The sequence below is a fragment of the Pan paniscus genome, chromosome 2 (assembly GCF_029289425.2).
Source record: "Pan paniscus chromosome 2, NHGRI_mPanPan1-v2.0_pri, whole genome shotgun sequence".
Classification (NCBI taxonomy): domain Eukaryota; kingdom Metazoa; phylum Chordata; class Mammalia; order Primates; family Hominidae; genus Pan; species Pan paniscus.
In genome coordinates, this window is record NC_085926.1 from 152,151,922 (window position 1) to 152,172,532 (window position 20,611).

The 20,611-nt window shown below is 40.8% G+C and overlaps 1 protein-coding gene across 2 annotated transcripts in view; it reads left to right on the forward strand.

The window, feature by feature from the left end:
- The window catches only part of ARHGEF26 (Rho guanine nucleotide exchange factor 26), a 139,264-nt gene extending 119,205 nt beyond the window's left edge, over positions 1 to 20,059 (forward strand). The window contains exons 12-15 of one of the 2 annotated variants that reach the window (XM_003826445.7): positions 2,558 to 2,767; positions 15,304 to 15,371; positions 16,930 to 17,034; positions 17,541 to 20,059. In XM_003826445.7, coding sequence (XP_003826493.2) covers positions 2,558 to 2,767; positions 15,304 to 15,371; positions 16,930 to 17,034; positions 17,541 to 17,683 — 526 coding nt within the window. In that variant the 3' untranslated portion in view covers positions 17,684 to 20,059. The remainder of the gene's footprint in view (positions 1 to 2,557; positions 2,768 to 15,303; positions 15,372 to 16,929; positions 17,035 to 17,540) is intronic. The other variant, XM_003826447.5, reaches the window with a different exon arrangement.
- The last annotated feature ends 552 nt before the right edge of the window (positions 20,060 to 20,611 follow it).

Below are 20,611 nucleotides of genomic sequence, written 5' to 3' on the forward strand. Positions count from 1 at the left end.
CCCCATGTTCACAATATTAGGTTGCTTCCATTTCTCTTTCTGAAGCAGAATTGTTTTTAAATAGAAACAGGTGCCTTTGACTAACAGGTTTTTTAACTTGTAAATTGGACCAAAAGAGTAATCAGAAGGGGCAGAGAGAAAATAGTAACAAAGAAGCCTCAGTTCATCCTCTTTTTCTCTTGTTTTTGATGCTGTTGCTGTTGAGGTTTTGTTATGTTTGCTGTTTTATCCTGGTTTTGGTTTTTATCCTGAGTCCTATGCTGTTAAATGCATGTCTGATATAGTATCTATACAACATGATGAACTTGTTCTGTGTTGCTAAAAATTGAGTGCTTTGTTTCTAGTAAACATAGTCTTTTAAAAAATGACCGTATTTGTTTGTAAAGCGTATTATTCACCTTCCTCTTTTTATAGACATCATGTCTACTTTGATAAGTCTCATTTTGGATGTGAGAAATATTTGACATATCCAGGTGTGGGTGTGCTAGTCTGTAGGCAGTCTCAGGAGAACTTTGGAGATAATCGTGCCACACAATCTTTTAATTAATACAGATTACTATCCTAGGAACAATTAGGCTTGATCAGAAGGCAATATTTTGCTTTTATAGATAACTGCATTTGCTGTTTTTTGAGGGCAGAATCTATCAAACCAAATTTTAGAAAAGATTATAAAGTTTTTCAAGGAGCATGACAAAAGAGTGGTTGACAGGTAGATGTCCATTCTGAGGAAAATAAATTCCAGGAAATCTTGAGCAAAGTGGCCTGTTCTGAAATTCCTCCTAGTGTACTGGACTAGGCACAAGGAGTTTTCTTTTCTCTAAGCTCCCCTGACATCATTCATTTGCATTTATTATTAAATGAGGTAATTATTCGATATTCCTAGCGTATATTAGAATTTATTGCATATTCATCCACTTATGTGACAGTTATTTATTGAGCACTCTCATGTTCACTCGCAAGGGTGCGGGTGCAGAGTAGAGGAAAAGCTGTATGTCACCAGGTTCGGGATTTGCCAGGCAAGTACAATCAAGGAGATGAATGTGTATGCAAGATGTGATTTAACTGGGTACCAAGAAATGCAAGCTAGCTAATTTAATATGCATGAACAAGAGGACATGAGGGAATTAAGGGGGGGAGGGGGAAGGTTGTAGAGTCAATGGGTTGTAAGAACTGGTGAGTTAAATAATGGTTGGTGTTGAGGATTAGAGGAGGTGAGTTGGAAAGAAAGGCCGTGCTGGTTAGAGAGTGGTATGTTTGACACTGGGATTACAGAGAGGTTGTAGTTGATGGTAATGACAAGGACTAAGGTATAACCATGGATTTGTGGCTGAAGTAGGGCAGAAAACAAGATCATCGGAGGAGAGTAAAGTCGGGGAATTGAGGGTACAGGGTAATGGAAAGATCCTTTACAGGAGACTTCAAGAAAGAAGTAGTGTTGGGGACTTGATGTAAATGACCGAGAGAGAGAGAGAGAGAGAGAGAGAGAGAGTGTGTGTGTGTGTGTGTGTGTGTGTGTGTGTGTGTGTATGAAGAAGTATTGTTGGAGAGAGACAGAGAGCCAGCAGTGAAACTCAAGGGAGAGGATCGGAAACGATCCAGGGGTCTATAGATGACTGTAGTTATGAGTTAAAGACTGATGCCATGAGCTTCAAAGCTGATGATGTTTCAGGAGGAGGAAGTGATCATTGTATAGAAGCAGGAATAAAAAGCAAGCAGGCAGAGAGCTCTCAGGAGACACCTTGTTCTCTAGGGAGAGCCAGGTTTCTTTTAAGGCAAGAATGTGAAGGGAGGGTTCAGAGACGAGGCCAAGTATTTAGAAGACTTTACTAGATTTCTTAAATGAGGGAATTGCATTCCCAGAGGGTACAGTGGAAGGGGTTCAGGAACCAGCTGAGGAGTGGAAAAAAGTGGGGCCAGATTGGGCATGTTCACAGTGCGATGGGAATGGGAGTGCAGGAGAAAGAAGGATATTGGGGTTCCTGAGCCTAAGCAGGAATGGAGGGCATAATGAGATTAGTCCTGGTGGTTTCTGAAACAGGTGGTGAGGCTCTGAGTGCGGGACACAAGGATGGGTTGGGTGTCTTGCCAGAAGCAAGCAGACCTCTGGGGCTCTTCTCTTCAATGCATGGTCATTTGGAGATGGGGGGTTTGGGGGGTGAGGTCTTGTTACCCAGAGCATGAGTAGAAGGCTCCTCCTTCATTCTGCAAATAGAGATGTGGAAGCTGGGGAGGTATACCTGCTGGAGCATTACCAAGATGCATGTAAGGATGCAAGGATCACTTATTATAACAGTTCCAGGATGATGTCAATACTTGAGATGCAATTTAGTGTGTTACATACATAAAAATAGTAATTAGGTTTAATTGGAGGGGGTTACATTGATTCATAATCAGTAGATAGAATTCAAATTCCAATTCATAGTTTAAAATAAGTCATTCTTTCCCTCTCCTTCCTGCCCACTCCTTGCTGTTTCCACCAAAATGTGCCTTGAAAACTGACAATGTCACAGTCTTATCTGCTGAATAATTGACGTGTTCTTTTCCCTTTCCTTTACAGTGAAGAAAGTTACAACGTCAATGATTATTCCTTAAGAGATCAGCTATTGGTGGAATCTTGTGACAATGAAGAGCTTAATTCTTCTCCAGGGAAGAACAGCTCCACAATGCTCTATTCAAGACAGAGCTCTGCCAGTCACCTCTTTACTCTGACAGTCCTTAGTAACCATGCGAATGAGAAAGTGGAGATGCTACTAGGAGCTGAGACACAGTAAGTATATGTGGGGAAAGGATCGGAATAGCTGATAGTATCTCCCTGACCTGATTTTCTTTGGTTTATAGACTTCCTAAAAACAGCAGCTACTATTCATGTTTTTGTTGAGCACCTACTGTTCGCTAAGCACTATGACTGGGTAATTTTTACAGATGTTGTTCTTTTCACTGTAATCTTCTTACAGGAGAAGGATGTTGTTATTTTTGTCCCTATAAGTCCTGATAGATGCACTGTGCTTTAGGTGATGTCTTTATTTTTATAGAGTGGTTTAAAAATCATTTTACTTTTTTCATTGACAAAAATATGATACACTATCCTTAAGGAATATGACTCAACTGGTATTTTGAGTCTAGGCCATAAGCCTTCTTAGGTAATGGAATTCAGGTCGTTTCTCAGTCACCTACCTTCAACCAGAGAGCAGAAAGCCCAATGATTTCTGTCAAAAGAGCTACCCAGTTTACGGAAATATACTGATAAATCCTCTTTCTAATCCAGAGTTTATGCAAGACCAAAACAGGCATCCTGTTTGTGCCTGCAGTTTCGCCAGCAGTTAGTGTGCACTTAGTTCTCACATTGGATGAGTGGCAGTGAGGGTTAACTTTCAAGTCCACCTTAGTGATTTTTTGGTCCACTTAAAGATAACTGACCAATGTATTTGTTTAGAAACTGGAAACTTCCTCTTGCAATAATCATCATGGGCAGATATTATATTGGGTCAGAGAGTGGAACAGTGGAGGGAAAGGAGAAGTTCCCTAATTCTTTGTCCTCTCAGATTCCTGCCTCCAACTCCATGTCTGCCAAGGTTCCTAAATGGTGTGGTTAAAATGGATCAGCAGCTGATGAATAACAACCCTAAAATTGTAGCAAGATCTTAGAGAAAGTGATCCCAAAGAGGTATCTTCACCTTAAGACTGATTTTAACAGTGTTCCTAGATGATTAAAGAGAATATTTAAGAAAAATTATTCAAGGACACTTGCTAAAGCACAGTAAGCTTAGCAGACTTTATTCAAGATCATCTTAATAGGTGTAAGGACCATTGCAACAAGGTCTCCAGTAGGGGAGAGAGATTGGGCTCAACTTCGAACACAGCATGGGCAAGTGGGAATTTATAGCCATAGAGCAGGATGGAGGTCAGTGGATGGAAACTTACTGAGAGGAAATATTAGAGATAAGGGCTATTCTGGCTAAACTAACCAAACAGGATTCTTGCTGAAGACAGGCCAGGGTAATTAGACATCATAACCTCTGGGATGATGGAGAATAATGAATCTTATCAGATATTGAGGATGGGGTAGGGGATATTCTTGCCAAATTGACTTAGTAGGGTTCTTTGCTAAAACTGGGTTTTATGAAGAACTGTACAGATGAGCCTAGGAGAAGGTACAGAAATCTAACTGAAGTTTGGCCAAGCAAAGAATCTTTGTCAAGAGACATAAGAAAAATGTGAAAATTACAAGGCATCCACATAAAATGTCAAATTATTTCATATCTTTTGGCACTAGAAGTAACATTTCACAGGCTAGAGGAAAAACCAAGGACAGGCTGGTGAAAGCTGTAGCATATTCCAAATGAGCTGGAGAGTTCACCAAGGTAATGAAAAAAGAAATATATTTCATAAGGCTACAGCTACCATAGACAGTGGTTCCTCTGATGGATCTGGGCAAAGTAAATTAAAAGCCTTCTGGAAAAGATTCACCATCGTAGATGTCATTAAAAACATTCAAAATTTCATGGGAGGAGATCAACATATCAACATGAACAGGAGTTGGGAAAAGTTGATTCCAACTCTCATGGATGACTTTGAGGGGTTCAAGACTTCAGCGGAGGAAGCAACTGCAGATGCAATGGAAATAGCGAGAGAACTAGATTTAGAAATGGAGACTGAAGATGCAACTGAATTGCTGCAATCTCATAATAAAACTTGAACAAATGAGGAGTTGCTTCTTCAGGATGAGCAAAGAAAGTGAAGTTGCTGTGAGCATTGTGGAAATGACAACAAAGGATTTAGAATATTCCGTAAACTGAATTGATAAAGCAGTGGCAAAGTTTGAGAGGATTGACTCCAATTTTGCAAGAAGTTCTGCAGAGGATAAAATACTATCAAACAGCATTGCATGCCATACAGAAATGTTTCATGAATGAAAGAGTCAATTGATGCAGCAAACTTCACTGTGGTCTTAAGAAACGGCCACAGCCACCCAAACCTTCAGCAACCATCACCCTAGTCAGCAGCCATCAAAAAAAAAAAGGGAGCTTCATCTTCATGTGTTTGTTTACAAAACAAACAAATGCCTTTCTCTGAGATCCCACAGTTCTTCCCCTAAAGGTGCTGAAAAGCCCTGATGGCATTCCAAGCATGCCCCTCTGTGTTTGCGGCTGTGGGGAGGTGAGCTTGGGTGGGCGTGTGCTTGCTGATCTGTGAGGTGACCAGCAAGTGACACACCCAAGACCAGGGTCAAGGGGAGGCATTACTTGAACTCCAAAAGTGGTTTAAACCTCTTGGCCAGTGAGGACAAACTAGACTTCCTTTGTGTGGGGAAACTTCTCCTCAAAACAGAATTTTTAGTATGCCTGTGCTTTGGATTTTATATGACTTTAAGGATGAGAATGACTTTAACACTTTGGAAATCAGTAATTTTCCAGTGTTCTAGAGAATTCTCAGAAACTAGAGACTTTCCTTTCCCCCTATAGTTAGTAATGGTGAAAGTGTTGCTGGTTTTGCCTTGTGTTTTCCTTTTCTTTGGTTTACGAGGATTGTTTGTTCTTTATTCAGGCCTTGCCAACATCTCAACAGAGATTTTCCTGACTGTCTCATTCATAATTTATGTAGTCTCCACCACTCATTTCTGAGATGATTCCAAGAGAGTAGGAGGTGAACTGACATGTCCAGCTTATTTCACGCCAAGGCTAGATCCTTTCCTGGGACATTCTGTAGCATTTGTTCCATCCTTTTGCCTTTTAATCTTGCCAAAGACTGAATGGTTGTTCGTTTCCTCAATCAGACATGTTCTCAGAATATTTAGTCATGTCACTTGGAAACCCATGGGTCTGACTCATATTTGTAGTTATTTAATTAATAGCAAGAGAACATTCCAGAAGGGGCATGGGACAGAGGTCTCCTTGGGTACAGAGGGAGTGACTCTCTCATTCTCTTTGCTCTCCCCGCCCCCACCCTCAATTACAGTTGAGAAGTAAATAAATGGACATGCTTTCAAGACATAAAATAGTATTGGTGTTGAAAAAATATATTTAACAACTAAAGACGCACTTTCCTTAAAAATAAAAAAGACTATTAAAAAACCTGGCAAATTGTTACATGCCATGTTTGCAAATATGCAGGTTAGCTTTGGGCTACCGAGTTTTGAGCAATTAGAGTTTTGATATGCATAGAATGTGTTATTTTCTTCCAACATTTGTGAAATGCATCAATAAGTATATATTGTTTAGGTTTTCTTTCTTTTATGTCTTTTTGGTTAATATGGTTCATTGGCAATCTAGTTGAAAAAACAAGGTTTTCACTACCATTCTAGCCTTAAGTAATTGAAGAACTTAGAGTCAGGTATATAATTTCACTACTTACTCTTTGACCTGAAAAATAATGAATTTTATACCTAAATCTTTACTTTCTTTGAAAAACTGTTGTCACTAAAGGCCACCTGAGGATATACAACATGTAAAATCAGCAGTAGGAGGGGTGCAGCTGTTTGGCACAAGGACAATTCAACTTCATAAGAGTGAAATTGTGGAAGAAAAATCAATGGCTTTGATTACGTAAAGAATGCAGAAATGCTCACCAAAAGGAGTTGGGGCAAACAGTGAGCATCTGGGATATGCCAGGCACTGAGCCAGCTATAGAACATGACGAAGGGACCCATGGGTGTTTCTAGAGGAGGACAGAATTTTGAGCTGAAGAAAGCATATAGGGAAGTGATCAGACATCTTGGTTTTCCCAGAATCAGTTGTTCAAGTTTAGGTCCGTTGTCCTGGTGAAATTATGAATGATACTCTTTTTGACTCTCAAAAGGTCCTTGTTTATACAATGAAATATATGGTGACCCTAATTATATATAATTATAATATTACATAAAACAAAATATTATCAATAACAAATTATAAATATATACACATATTTATAATTATATACATGGTCCAACTCTCTCATTTTCTTCCCCCATGTGAAGTGACTCACAAAGGCCATACAGGAAGTGAGTTATTGCCAAAGCTGGAACTAGAATCTGGCCTTCCTGACAGTCTAGCAGTCTTTCTAGTAACAAATTTTATTCTTTTTACGGAGAAGCTGCCAACCAGTAGGCTGTTCCACTCCCACTTTGCTGCTCAGTTTGGCTTGTTCTGGATTTGGAAGGAAACCTCCAGGAAGTCAGTCACTATTAACTGTGAGAAACTACTAAAATATAGAATTTTTTAAGTCCAAAGACTTTATTATTTTTTATTTTATTTTATTAAGACAGAGTTTCACTCTCGCCGGGGCTGGAGTGCAGTGGCACGATCTCGGCTCACTGCAACCTCCCCTTCACGGGTTCAAGTGATTCTCCTGCCTCAGCCTCTCAAAGAGCTGGGATTACAGGTGCTTATCACCATGCTTGGCTAATTTTTTTATTGTTAGTAGAGACGGGGTTTCACCATGTTGGCCAGGCTGGTCTCAAAACTCCTGACCTCAAGTGATTTGCCTGCCTCAGCTTCCAAAAGTGCCAGGATTACAGGCGTGAGCCATTGTGCCCGGCCTCAATCCATAGGCTTTAAAAAGGAAAAAAGATTGTGGAAACCTAGATGTTAAATTTAGGATATCATATGGATTAGAATATTTTATGATAAAATGCTAAATAGATATTGCATCCCCAAAATTATTTTCCATGTTAAACTTCCTTTTTTGTTCCTTTGCCTGTGTTTTTCATACTTCCTGGAATGCCCTCTTCAGGCCTCCTCAGATGGCCAGATAGCTCCTCTTAGGGCCCATGTCAAGCCTTTCCTCTGCTGAGGAACCTCTCAGTACTGCACACTGCAGTCTCATCCTGAGAATGCCCAGTGCTCGCTGTGTGTGCCACTCATTAGTTCACTTTTCCCCTCATGTTTTCTGTCTTACCCACCCTCCACTGTATGACTCCAAACTCCCAGCCTCCTGCTACATCCTTCCTTTCCTTTACAGAACTTCTCAAGAGAGTGGCCTTCATTTCTCCAGATTAATTAATTCAGTGGATTTTTGTCAGGCACCTACTTCCCATCAAGTGTTATTCTCAGTGCTGGGATGTAGCAGTGAACCATACAGAGATCAGATCTCTGCTGTTAGGCTTATATCCAAGTGAAGAACCGATCCCCTTGGGCTTCCTGCTCTTAGGAAGGGTGACTTTGGATGGAAGGGAGCTTTGGCCAGTCTGCCTGGGCAAATGGTCTGCAATGAGCTAGGATGATGGGAAAGTATTTCTTCTTGATCCAGTTAAAAATAAAGGATCATTTCAGGTAGTGGTAAGTGCAGTGAAGACCCTAAAGCTGGTGATGTGATCCGGAGTGAGTGCTAATTGGGGGGTGGTGAGGCTATGTACTCCAACTTAGGTGGTGCAGAAAGACCTCTCTTAAGAGGTGATATTTGAGCCTTGAGTGAAAAGGAGGAGTCAACCCTTAGGAAAATGCAGAGTCAGAATGTTTCAGCCAAAGGGAACAGCAAGTGCAAAACCTCTAAGGAAACGAGTTTAGTGTTCTCAAACTTGGCTTGAACATGGAGAATGTGGCTGGAGCAGAATAAACCAGGGAGAGGGTGGCAGTCAATGGGCAACAAAGTCCAGTTTGTCTTCAGAGCTACCCCAGTGCTGTCTGTGGGCCATCAGTCCTCAAGTAGTTACCAGCCTGGTATGTAGGAAGCAGTTTGACATTTCTGAGGCATCAAAACTTGTGATTATTTTAACAATTAATTTATTTTTACTGTATTTCTAAAAATGCTTGGTCTGCAATGGATTCAAGGGGTGGAGACTGGTTCTCTACCAGAGATATCTCGAGAAACACTGATTTAGAACCACATAAGCCATAGCAGGAAGTTCCAGGAACAACAGGGGCCCTGGGGACGGAAGTTTCAGTGGGGCAAACAATAAGAACCCTAACCCTAATCCTGTTGGAGTAGTCGAGGGGAGTCCCGATGTTGGCTTGGACCGTGATATGTAAGAGGAGATAGAAATGTTATATTTTGGAGACAAAAACAACAGGACCAACTGATGGACTGGATGAGTTGAGGTGGCAGTAAGTGGAAGAGAGGAATCGATGACATTTAGATTTTTGGCGTGAGCTGCTGGCGTGAGCTGCTAGCTTGAGTTGTTTCTTAATCAAGGTAGGGGTACGTGCAGTGAGTTGTTAGCTAGTTAAGTTGTTTCTTAATCAACCTTGGCGTGACTTCTTCCTCTGGCACCCTGTTGAGGCCTCTCCATCAGATTAACAGGCTTCCTAGTTTCACACCCAGCAGTCCAATCTTCCTTTCTTTACCTCTAGTATCATTTAGTTTTATTGACCATCCAGCTCTTTCATGCTAACCCTTTTTTTGAGATTATGTTTTTCTCAGCCTCTTATCTATGCTCTTAGTTTGCCTCTCACACCTATGACCATTCCTCTTCTCTGTCTCTTCAGAAATGCAGCCTGTCCAAAACCAAACATCAACACTGCCCGTGGCTTTCCCCGACACACACATTTCTGTAAATGGTACTATTGACACTCTTTTGCGTTATCCAGTCTGGAGACTTGGTGCTGTTTTTGATGCTTCTGTGTCAGAACAGATCCATCACCTGCCAGTTCTTCCTGTGTAAAAGTCTATTTCATCTTTCCCCATCTTTCCATTCCACTGCCTCCTTCCTAGGTCAACCACATGGCTTTTGAACTACCCCAATGGCCTCCTAGCCATTCTCCTCTCCCATCAATACAGTAGTTTTATCACTAATCCCTAAGCTCAGCTCTAGTTTTGTCCTTTCCTTGCTTTGTACGTAGCGAGTAGGTTCCCAATAAATATTTTTGGGATTGACCCATAATTATTATAACTAGCTTTTCTCTATCTGAGACAAGGTAGAAGAGTAACCAGGTGTGGAGAAAAACTGCTTCCTGTCTCTATTTACTGCCCTTTTTGTTACTGCTGGAGCAAGTTTTTCCCAAATTTTACTTGTTTTTCAATTTTTTGCTATTAAGGATTCAGTCAAATGTTTTTTAGGATGTACGTCGAAGTCATGTATACTGTGTTATATCTGTTTGTCCATGACAGGCCCTAAGTCATGGTATCGTCAATGAGACAATAGTCTGTGAAAAATACAAAAGCCTACCCTTTATAAAAGGACAAAGGAAGAATGTTTTACCACTGTCATTCTTTTTTCCCTCTGGGCCTTTCAAGAGGAATGTGGGAGCCAGAGAGCCCCCTTTGTCTGCCTTCATTAAAATGAAGCACAGACAGCTGCAGCTGGCACACACAACAGGCTGTGGCAAGTGGAGTCCTTGGCTTCCTGCATTTGTAGTAAAATTTAGATGTCATTTGGGTGTAGTGTATACCGTCATGAAACATCTAGGACATGTTCAGTGATGAACACAAACTTTCCTCACTCATTATATGTCAGTTATAGGATATGATGACCTTAGCCCATAATCAAATATCCTTCTCAAAATTTCTCCCTCACAGAGCTAGAAGCATAATGAATGTGGTTGGTGCTGTCAACCATCCAGACACCAATTCCTGGGCCTCCTGATAAAGGGGCATTGTTTGCAGGGAGTCTTTGAGCTTTTCCTGCTTCTGTTAATGATTTAATTAACAACAGGAAGTACAAGGAATGGAATAAAATTGTAAATAGTATCTCTGACATAGTCATATACTTCATCCTTTTAGAAAAATCACAACATAAAGACAGTATACATGGAAACATTTTATTTATTGTAGGGTATAGCATTTTTTTCCTTGTTAAATCTAAATTCTAAGTCCAGTCATAATCTTACATTTATCTAGTGCCTGTCAAAGGATCTGATCTTAATGTGGTCCTCATCACCAACCCCAATAGGACAAGAGGTCTTTTATCAGCAGGAAAACATCATTGACCTGCTTCAGGTTAACTGAAGGATTCTGGACCAGATTTTTTAGGTCTGAGCTAATGTAATATGATAAACAAGAAATAATTGATTTAACTATATAGCATGTGACAAAAATCTAAATTTTAGAACTCTTAGTGGGCTAGGGATATTATTTTGCTTCAGTTAGATTTTTTAAAATTTGGCAAATTGAACTGATATCTAGTTTTTTAAGGCCTGGTCTCAGCATGTTTAATGACTTTTTTTCACGCTATGGGCTTTCTTTCATGGATCAGTTTTCTGAACTAATCTAGTTGAATTGAGTTTGTGAGGGAATGAACAAACAACTATCTTCACAATCCTATTCTTTACAAAGGTTCGAAGGACTTTAGAGAATTCAAAAGGAACCACAGGTAAATGTGTAGGCTGTAAAAAGAAACACAAAAGGTAACTGGTCAAATGCCACTTTGGGAGGGATAAAAGGAAGGTTAAAGAGCAACTAAGGGCTCTTTTTTTCTATTGAGAAATCAGGAAAACCCTGTTAGTGATGGAGTCCTCAGCCAATGTTCTGTTCTGTGCAGCCTCACCTGCAGCCCTGTCTCTGTGATTTCAAAGCCTACTTCCTACTTTCTCAGTATGTATCTATGTTTTGTAGCTGATGCCTGGTATTCCATAAGAAGTGAGACTTTGCTGTATCTTTGACCTTCATGCAATTAAGTTTAAACCTACTGTGCATAATGAATTATATGAGACAGGACAAGGTGCTACCATAGCTGATAGGAAACTGTAGAAACATCATTTCATGCCATGCATGGAGAACTTGAGGGTTATGAAAAGACTACATTTATAGACATTTAAGTTAAAGGAGTCTCTTTTCAATTTCATCTTCTTTCTCTACGTAGGTCAAATGTTTTGGTAGAGTGTTCCATTTCAGCACACTGCATGCTGTATTGGATTTTGTGAGTGTTTTCTGCTCTGTGTGTTCCCTCATACTGAGGGCGGTAAAAAGCAAGAGACTCCAGTGTATTTGCTGTGCACCTCTCCAAGCTAGCCCAGGGCCTGTGCAAAGTGAATGTGGGTGGAGGAAGGAGTGGTAAGGCGAGTCTTGAAAGTTGACATGCCGCAGATGGGCTTCAGTGCAGCATTGCTTACTCTTGTCACTTTGTGCAAAGGGAAAAGTCTGTGAACTGGCTGTGTGGTAGATTGTGAATTCATCTCAATTGTTTTATATCGATATGTCCCTGGAGAAAATAGATGTCTGTGAGTGAGCCCTAGACTTCATGTCTAAATTTAATCGTGGGTAAGTCTATGCCCTGTTTTTCCTGTCCCTAGAATCCATCTTATAACAACTTAGTTCCTGCTTTAGAGATGTAGTACTTTCTGCTTCATAGCTGGGGGAGCTCCTTAGCAGGCTCTTTTTTTTTTTCTTTTTTTTTGAGATGGAGTTTTGCTCTTGTCGCCTAGGCTGGAGTGCAGTGGTGCACTCTTGGCTCACCGCAACCTCCGCCTCCCAGGTTCAAGCAATTCTCCTGCCTCAGCCTCCTGAGTAGCTGGGATTACAGGCGTGCACCACCACGCCCAGCTAATTTTGTATTTTTAGCAGAGATGGGGTTTCTCCATGTTGGTCAGGCTGGTCTCGAACTCCCGACCTCAGGTGATCCCTGCCTCGGCCTCCAAAAGTGCCGGGATTACAAGTGTGAGCCGCCCCGCCCGGCCTCTTGGCAGACTCTTGAAAGCCCCAGGGGAAGTCCTGTGGATTTGACAGCATCTAAGAGGGGGGGTGGGACTCACTCAATTGAAAGTTTCAAAAAGCTGCTCCTTTTATTGATAGCAACAAGGAGTGTCTTGTTCTATCCTCTGGAGTCCCTGTGAGGGGCGGCCATGTCTAAGAAATGCTATTAGCATCCAGGCAGCATGCCACAGAAGTGAAAGATTTCATCTGGACTTCTGGAAACTGGCTGTAGGGCAAAGCCACTGCTGATACTGGCCACTCAGTGCCAGAGATGGTGTCTGTGTACAGGAAGATCTGCCTCACTGGCTCCAAGTTGCTCTAAATTGCTCCAGAAGACAGCAGTATAGGCTATGTATAATTTGTTTCAGTATGGCATAGAGAGACACAAATGGATCATTTTAGATTTCTCTTGGTGAGCAACACTTCTATTCATGAGGTATTTTGTTTTCGATTGGCTTTGTACTTTGCAAATTCCACTTGAGCCTGTGTAAAAAATAGATCTTATTCCCAATAAAGACATCATAGCAAAGATACAAGTGTTTGCCTGGGAATTATTTTACATGAAGTTGTGCTTTGCTTCTTTCTTACAGAACTATTGTAAAGCCCTTTGTCCTGTATTAGAGAGAGAGAGAGAGAGAGAGGTTTTAAAAGCAAGACAGGAGCCTTGGCTTCTATATAAATTGTGCATATTACTACTTGACACACCATCTTGACCAAGGCCCAGCCTCATCTTAATCTTTGAAAATGCCTGTCTTTCAAGACACCACAGTTTCCACCCTTCCTGCCTTCCATCATTATTTTGTAAACACCTGCTGCGTAACACCACCTCTTTGATTTCAGACTGCCTGGGTTAGGTGCTTAACATACCAGACTTGCTTTGTCCTCTGAAAAAATAGAAATAATTTTGGTAATATTTTCTTTTCAAGATTGTTGTAAAAATTAGATTAGATGATACTTGCAATTGTTTAGTACCATACCTGACACATACGTGCTTCAGAATATTATTTAGAACAAGGCCCAATTCCTGCCATTCTGGAGTTTATAGCCTGGTAAGAGAAGCAGATGAGTCAGTAAATGATTGGGCTCAATATGTGATGAGTTATATAATTCATTCATTAGCAGACGTATACTGAGCCCCTGTTATGTGTTGGGCAATGTTGTAGAGATAATGCAGTGAACCAAATGGATAAGCTACCTGCTTTTATGTTGACCAGCAGTATAATAGAATTGTGCAGAGGGGTGCCCTAGAAACAGGATTATCAGACTGGGATGGGGATGGAAGGATTGGTTTATGTATCAGAGGAGCCCCCACTGGAGGAAGTGAGCCTTGTGTTTTCAGCATTGAGTGGATATATGTTGAGCAAAAGAAGCCAAATACAAAAGCATACATACTAAAGGATTTCATTTGCAAAAAGTACAAAAGAAGCATGGTAATAGAAATTCCATGGTAATGGAAAACAGAAGAGCAGTCACCTTTGGACAGAGGTTATTGACTGGAAAGGGTCAGAATGGAAATGCCTGGTGCATCTGTGTCTTGGTAAGTAAACACAGAGCTGTACACGCTTATGATTAACTCAGTTTATGTTATGTATGTTAAGAAATTTTAATGGCAATAATGAGTGGGCTTATCTAGGTAAAAACAGGGAAGGAATAGGAAAGGCTGGGGCAAGGGTGCTATGTTCCAATGCGGTAAGTCATCCTCTCTGCCTGGGTTGGAAGGATGCATATGGGGATGAAGGTGGGGTGACAGCGACAAGCGTCTGTAGATTCAGGCTGCTATGAGAGAAGAGTTTTTTTCCCCAGGTGTTGGTCATGAAGGCATTTTTTCTTAAGAATGTAGAGTGGCACAGTAGAAACTGACTTTGGTTTGAATTGCTTGCCTCTGAACTTCTGTCTGATCTTAGCATCCTTCAGATGGGCTTTTGAGAGGATTACATGGAATAGTGGATGTTGAGTGCAGTGTCTGACATGTAGCATGTGTTTAATAAATACATAAGAGAGTTAAAAGTATGTGTGTGGCGGGGCAGTATTTAATTAATTGTAATTTTAATACTTGGTGCTCAAAATAAAAAACCAGGGTGACTGCATTATGTAGAGAAGTGCTTGCTTATCTGAAACTTTTGATCCTTTAGTTGAATAATTATTTTTATGTAATTATAGCTTAATACTATATTAAAAGTATTGGTCATTTTTCCTGTGCTCATTAAACCATTTTAAGCATTTGGGAACAGTGTAAAAGTGGCCAAAGAATTTCTATTTCAGTAAGACTCATATTTGGCAAAATTAGTTGTATGAGGGATGAGACAACTAAATATGTCAAGTTTCTCAAGTTTACGGAAAGGTTTGAGTGTGTGGGAAGGGAAGTGGGGAGGAAGCAGAGAAATTAGTAGGATTTTTAAAAAATGAAACTTAACTGCTTTTGAAATGTTAAACATCAAATTATGGGTATGCTAAATACCTTTTGGGGTTATAATGTGTTCGTGTAATCAGCTCCTTATTAACTTTTAAACTGTCATATGAGAAGTTCCTTTTAATCAATAATGAGCCAAGTTCATTCAGACTCTTTTGACAATGATGACTAGTCTCCTGCTTATTTTAGACTTTCCACCTTATCACTTTTCAACTACTCTCACCCTGTTTTACCATACCTCTCTGGAGAATCTCTTGTTTTCTGGGAATGCCTTTGCATTGGCTGCCTAGAAAACACTCCATTCTGTGTTTTTACACCTTGAGTTTCTCAGTTGGATCTGCCCTCTGTTTTAGGAGCGAGCGAGCCCGCTGGATAACTGCCCTGGGACACAGCAGCGGGAAGCCGCCTGCAGACCGAACCTGTAAGTTCTCTCAAGGGGAAGCCCACTTGGGAACATGGATGGGCTCTGCCCCCTGCTGGACGCCGGGTTACTAACGAGTTATATTACCACAATACTTGCCTAAGTTTCCTCCAGGGCTTCCTTCTGCTTTACACCAAAAATGTATGATCCTTGCTTTGGAAGTCAGGGGGTCTGAATTCAAATCCAAGGTGCATTTCTTTGTTGTGTAAACGTGTCAAATCATTGCTTAGCATTGCAGAGCCTATTTAACCATCTGCAAGTCAGTTACACCATTATATACAACATGGGGTTATTGTGAAGATTAAGTTAAATAATCTATGTTAAAAGCCCTACTTGAACTGTAAAGCCCTTAAATTTTTAGCTATTATCAGTGGGCAACAGTTGATCATGTTTAAACCTTCTACATATTGACAGTCTGGATTTAAGCTGAAAAGTATTTTTAATCTAAAAGAAAATTACCTAAGAATTCTTTTTGACCGTCTAAGAAAGTGTGTTTCACTATTCTAGAGAATTAGAAACTGGCGCAGTGAAGGGGGGTGTTGTATGCCTATTAGCTTCCTAACTTTGATGCTGTAGTTTCTTAGATTATTACAGTTGCAAGGTCAAATCCAAAGAATTAGAACAAAACATTGTTATCCTGGAACACTCAAAAATTATAGCTTTAAGCTTAGATTAAAAGCCAAAATGACTGGTTTGAAAGTTCCCGGAAATCAAGCTTTGTATTAAAAAGCAAATTAAGAAGTCACATGTCAGCATTTTGTTTGTTTGTTTTGAGATGGAGTCTCGCTCTGTCGCCCAGGCTGGAGTGCAGTGGCGCTATCTCAGCTCACTGCAAGCTCCGTCTCCTGGGTTCATACCATTCTCCTGCCTCAGCCTCCCAAGTAGCTGAGACTACAGGCGCTCGCCACCATGCCCGACTAATTTTTTGTATTTTTAGTAGAGACAGGGTTTCACCGTGTTAGCCAGGATGTTCCCAATCTCCTGACCTCGTGATCCGCCTGCCTCGGCCTCCCAAAGTGCTGGGATTACAGGCGTGAGCCACCGTGCCCGGCCACATGTCAGCATTTCTGAGGAGGTCTAACATGACTTCTCAGCTTTTGGTTGGAGCTCATTTTATTTCTAAACTTTTTTTTGGAAACTTTCATGTGCTGCTGTTGGGATGGGGAGACACTCTGATGAGAGCCAGGAGAACTGTGTGTGTTGCAGATTTTGCATGGCCTTGGCACATCAGCAACTCTTTCATGTCTCAGTTTCCCTAATGCAGAGTGGCTGTTTTCTGTTCCATTGTGTGACATGACTAATGACTCCTGATCAACCTGTTATTGAGGGGATTCATGCATCATAAAAGGCCTCTCAAATCTGAGCTTCTAAAATTCTAAAGCTTATAGCCAAGCAAGGGAGTTGCTAGAAAAGATGTTCTGCTTTTTATTAGAAGCCCAACTTGTTTCTCTCAATGCTGGCCCTGAATTGCAGAGAAAAATAAGTAAGTGTACATTATTGGATTGCACATGTTTTTTCTCTGCTACTGGAAACTTAGTATGTCCTCTTTCGGCCTCAGCACTGACCCAGGTGGAAATCGTTAGGTCATTTACTGCTAAGCAGCCAGATGAACTCTCCCTGCAGGTGGCTGACGTCGTCCTCATCTATCAACGTGTCAGCGATGGTGAGTGGGAGCGTTCTTATGGGACACTCGTGGTCCAGGATGCAGAGTGCTATAGACCCGAGGAGTGTCATTTTGTCATCATTGCCCATATTCCAAATCTTGACATGTTAATGTTTGAGATCACATATATGTACTGTCTTCTCATCTCTAAGGCTAAACCATGACGTTTTCTTTTTTCCCCAGTCCCCCAGTGACCTAGTTCTTATCTCTAAATATTCGTCCTTTCAAAAATACCATTCTTCCTGCTATCCTTTACCCAAAGCATCTCCTTTCCCAGCTCAGCCCAGGTTCAAATACTCTCAGCCTTCTCACTTCAGGGCCTCTGCTCACGTTCTTTCCCTGCCATGTCATTCATTCCCCCTCGAAAGCTTTCCCTGTCCCACTTTCTCTTCTCACCGTAGCACTTAGCCTGGGGAGGGATGCTGCCTCTCAGCTTTTTCATATCCTTGGAGCCTGGCACACTCCAAATACTTGTTGTTTGGTGTGGACTCTGTTCTTTTTCACAGGCTGGTATGAGGGGGAACGACTACGAGATGGAGAAAGAGGCTGGTTTCCTATGGAATGTGCCAAGGAGATAACATGTCAAGCTACAATTGATAAGAATGTGGAGAGAATGGGACGCTTGCTAGGACTGGAGACCAACGTGTAGTCTCTCGGATGGTCTTTTGTTACTGCAAGATTTGCACGACACTTACCGGGCTGGTTGGTTCTGGGCTAGTTTTATTGTTAATTTTGTCACAGGCTATTTAATTAAAAGAACGAAAACACTTGCCTTTAAGCTTGCCAGGTTGTTCTGCTCTCTCATGAGAAGAGCTTGGATACAGTGAGTTTGCACAGCTCAGTTTTTACCTAACCACACACTTGCAGACCTCCTGAGGTACACAGAATAGCTGAGCAGTTCACTTCAGGGATCAGGTCATCTCTGCTCCTCCTAGTTTCACCATGTTCTGGCAATAAAAAACACTATATTATATCCTGGTTTTCTCTATCCTTGCATTACTAAGGTGACTGTCTCTCTTTATACATCCTTGTATGGTTCTCCCAGTATTAGCAAGATTTTATATCTGTAAAGAATGTCCAGTTTTGTAAATATTTCCCTGCCTTTTTTTTTCTTTTTTTACATCTGATTCTAATGCTTCGTTAACTTCAAAAGGAACTGGTAGAGTTCAGAAGGTGAGCTGTTGTTTTTCTAAACCTCTTCCCAGGAAAGGGACATTGACACTTGAATTTTTGTCACCTTTTTCCTCATTAGAAGGAAAGTAGAAAGCCTTACTTTAGGATTTTTTTAAAAAATCCATCTCACCCCATATTGGTCTTAAATAAGTATAGACTAATTAACCTAAGCTACCTTTAACAACGTAGAATTTAGATGGGTTCATATATGTGAGAAAAACCTGAATATAGGACAGGGGTCCTACTTTTTTCCCCCACCTCTGTCGCCCAGGCTGGAGTATAGTGGTGTGATCTTGGCCCACTGCAACCTCTGCTTCCTGGGTTCAAGTGATTCTCCTGCCTCAGCCTCCCAAGTAGCTGGGATTGTAAGAGTATGCCACCACGCCCAGCTACTTTTTGTATTTTTAGTAGAGACAGGGTTTCACCATGTTGGCCAGGATGGTCTCTTAACTCCTGCCCTCAAGTGATCCATCAGGGAGGAGATCCTCGGCCTCCCCAAGTGCTGGGATTATAGGCATGAGCCACCGTGCCCAGCCTACTTTCTAATTAATTAAAAAAAAAAAAAAAAAAAACTTCCCAAATGAGCTGATAAAAAACTGACGTGAGGCTGCTTTGCCTTCAATAATACCTAGTTTTCAGCTGTTCCAACTCGTTTCCAAATAGAAATTAGCTGGAACACACTCCAGTAATCTCAAGGAAGGGAAAATTAGGCCTTAAAAGATATCAAGAAGTCAGCATGGTACCCAATTGAAACCTTTTGACCTTAGTGGGAATTCATTCTATTTGCACTAAAAGCCTTAACTTGCTGTATTCAGAGTCCCTCTTAACTGTGAGTTTCTGTAGAACTTTACTTTTTCCACTAGTGCAGAGAGAGAGAAAGGTTATCTTAATAGTCGGTTTCATGGAGATGAAGGATGGGAGATTAAGAGGGGGGAAATGATTTTTACTGGCAGCTATATTCCCTCTCTGTTCTATTTGCTTTAACAAAGGGATAAAACCTGGCAAAGTGTACATTATTGGAGGACTCAAATCTGTATGTGACATGTCCCAACTACTGTCCGCTAACTAGTTATCCAAATTGTAAAGCTACAGAAGCCCAGCTGAGGGGTAAGTGTGCCTGGCTCACACAGCCTGCACCCTGTCACCTTGGCAGTGAGCCAGTGTGGGGCACTGGGGACTTCTAACCCTTGGATTGCTCTTTTTGACCTGTGCATACCTTCTAATTGTAAAATATATTTCAGACCGTGAGTACCTTGAGATCTGAGCAACTGTGGTAATGAAGTAATAGCAATGGTCCACAGTGAAAGATGTGTTGGGGTTTGCAAAACAAGCATTCCGTCTCTGCAAAACAAAACAAGCATTCCGTCACCTCTTTAATAATGTCACAGACTTTTTAAAGGAGAGGCTAACAAGTTGTAATATAATCTGTCATGTTTTATTTAGGAAGGAAGGTAAATTTGTGCTTGCACGGGGATCATTTTGTATTATTTTTGCTAATACCCAGTTGAAGCTAAAAAGCAACTATTTGAATCCTGTGAATTAATTTATAAGAATGTTAAACAGCTTTGGAAATACATGCATCTTATGAATCATAGCCTTATTTAGCAAGATCAATGCTGTGTATTAAAGTGTTGTTATATGGCAAGTATTTAACACATTCACAGTGTTTGATTTCAACTGTGAATTGTCTTACAGTTTTTTCAAACCTAGTTGTTTCTATGAACACCTGCTCTGAATTGTACATTGACTTCATTACTAAAGAACAAAAATGTTCATTTTTGTCCCAGTAAATTGAGACTGCTTGTACACTTTCAGAAAAATATGTGAATTTATAAAGATTTTGTAGATACTTGTCCTTTTGTGCTGGTGTGATTTATTTTACTCTAGGTTGTTTTCAGTTAAGTATACAGTTTCCTGGATTTTTGGCCAAATCAGAGCTCTATTTAAAAGGTATCTGTAGCTAACATTTCAGAGGACTAATCTTTTCTCTTTGGGTACATGCTGGCATCAGCTGCCCTAGAAGACTAGAACATTTTTAGGAGATGGGTCATGCTGTTTCTTCTCGTAGTTGGCATAAACCTGCAGGACTAAATCGCTTATCTGACATAGTGCACAGTTCCCTTATCCCCTGGAGCATATTCTACCATTCATTTGGTCACCTCGTATCTGAACCCTTGTGTTTGTGAAATTTTACCACCTTGTGAACCTTGGTAGAAGTAAAAAAATGACTTCCTTGACATTAGTTTTTTTTTGCTGCATAACAAATTGCCACACACTTAGTGGCATAAAACAATACCCATTTAATATCTCACAGTTCTGTAGTCAGAAGTCTAGAATAGCATGGGTGGGTTCTCTGCTTAGAGTTTCACAAGGCTCTAAGTGTTGGCTGGCTGCTTTCTTACCT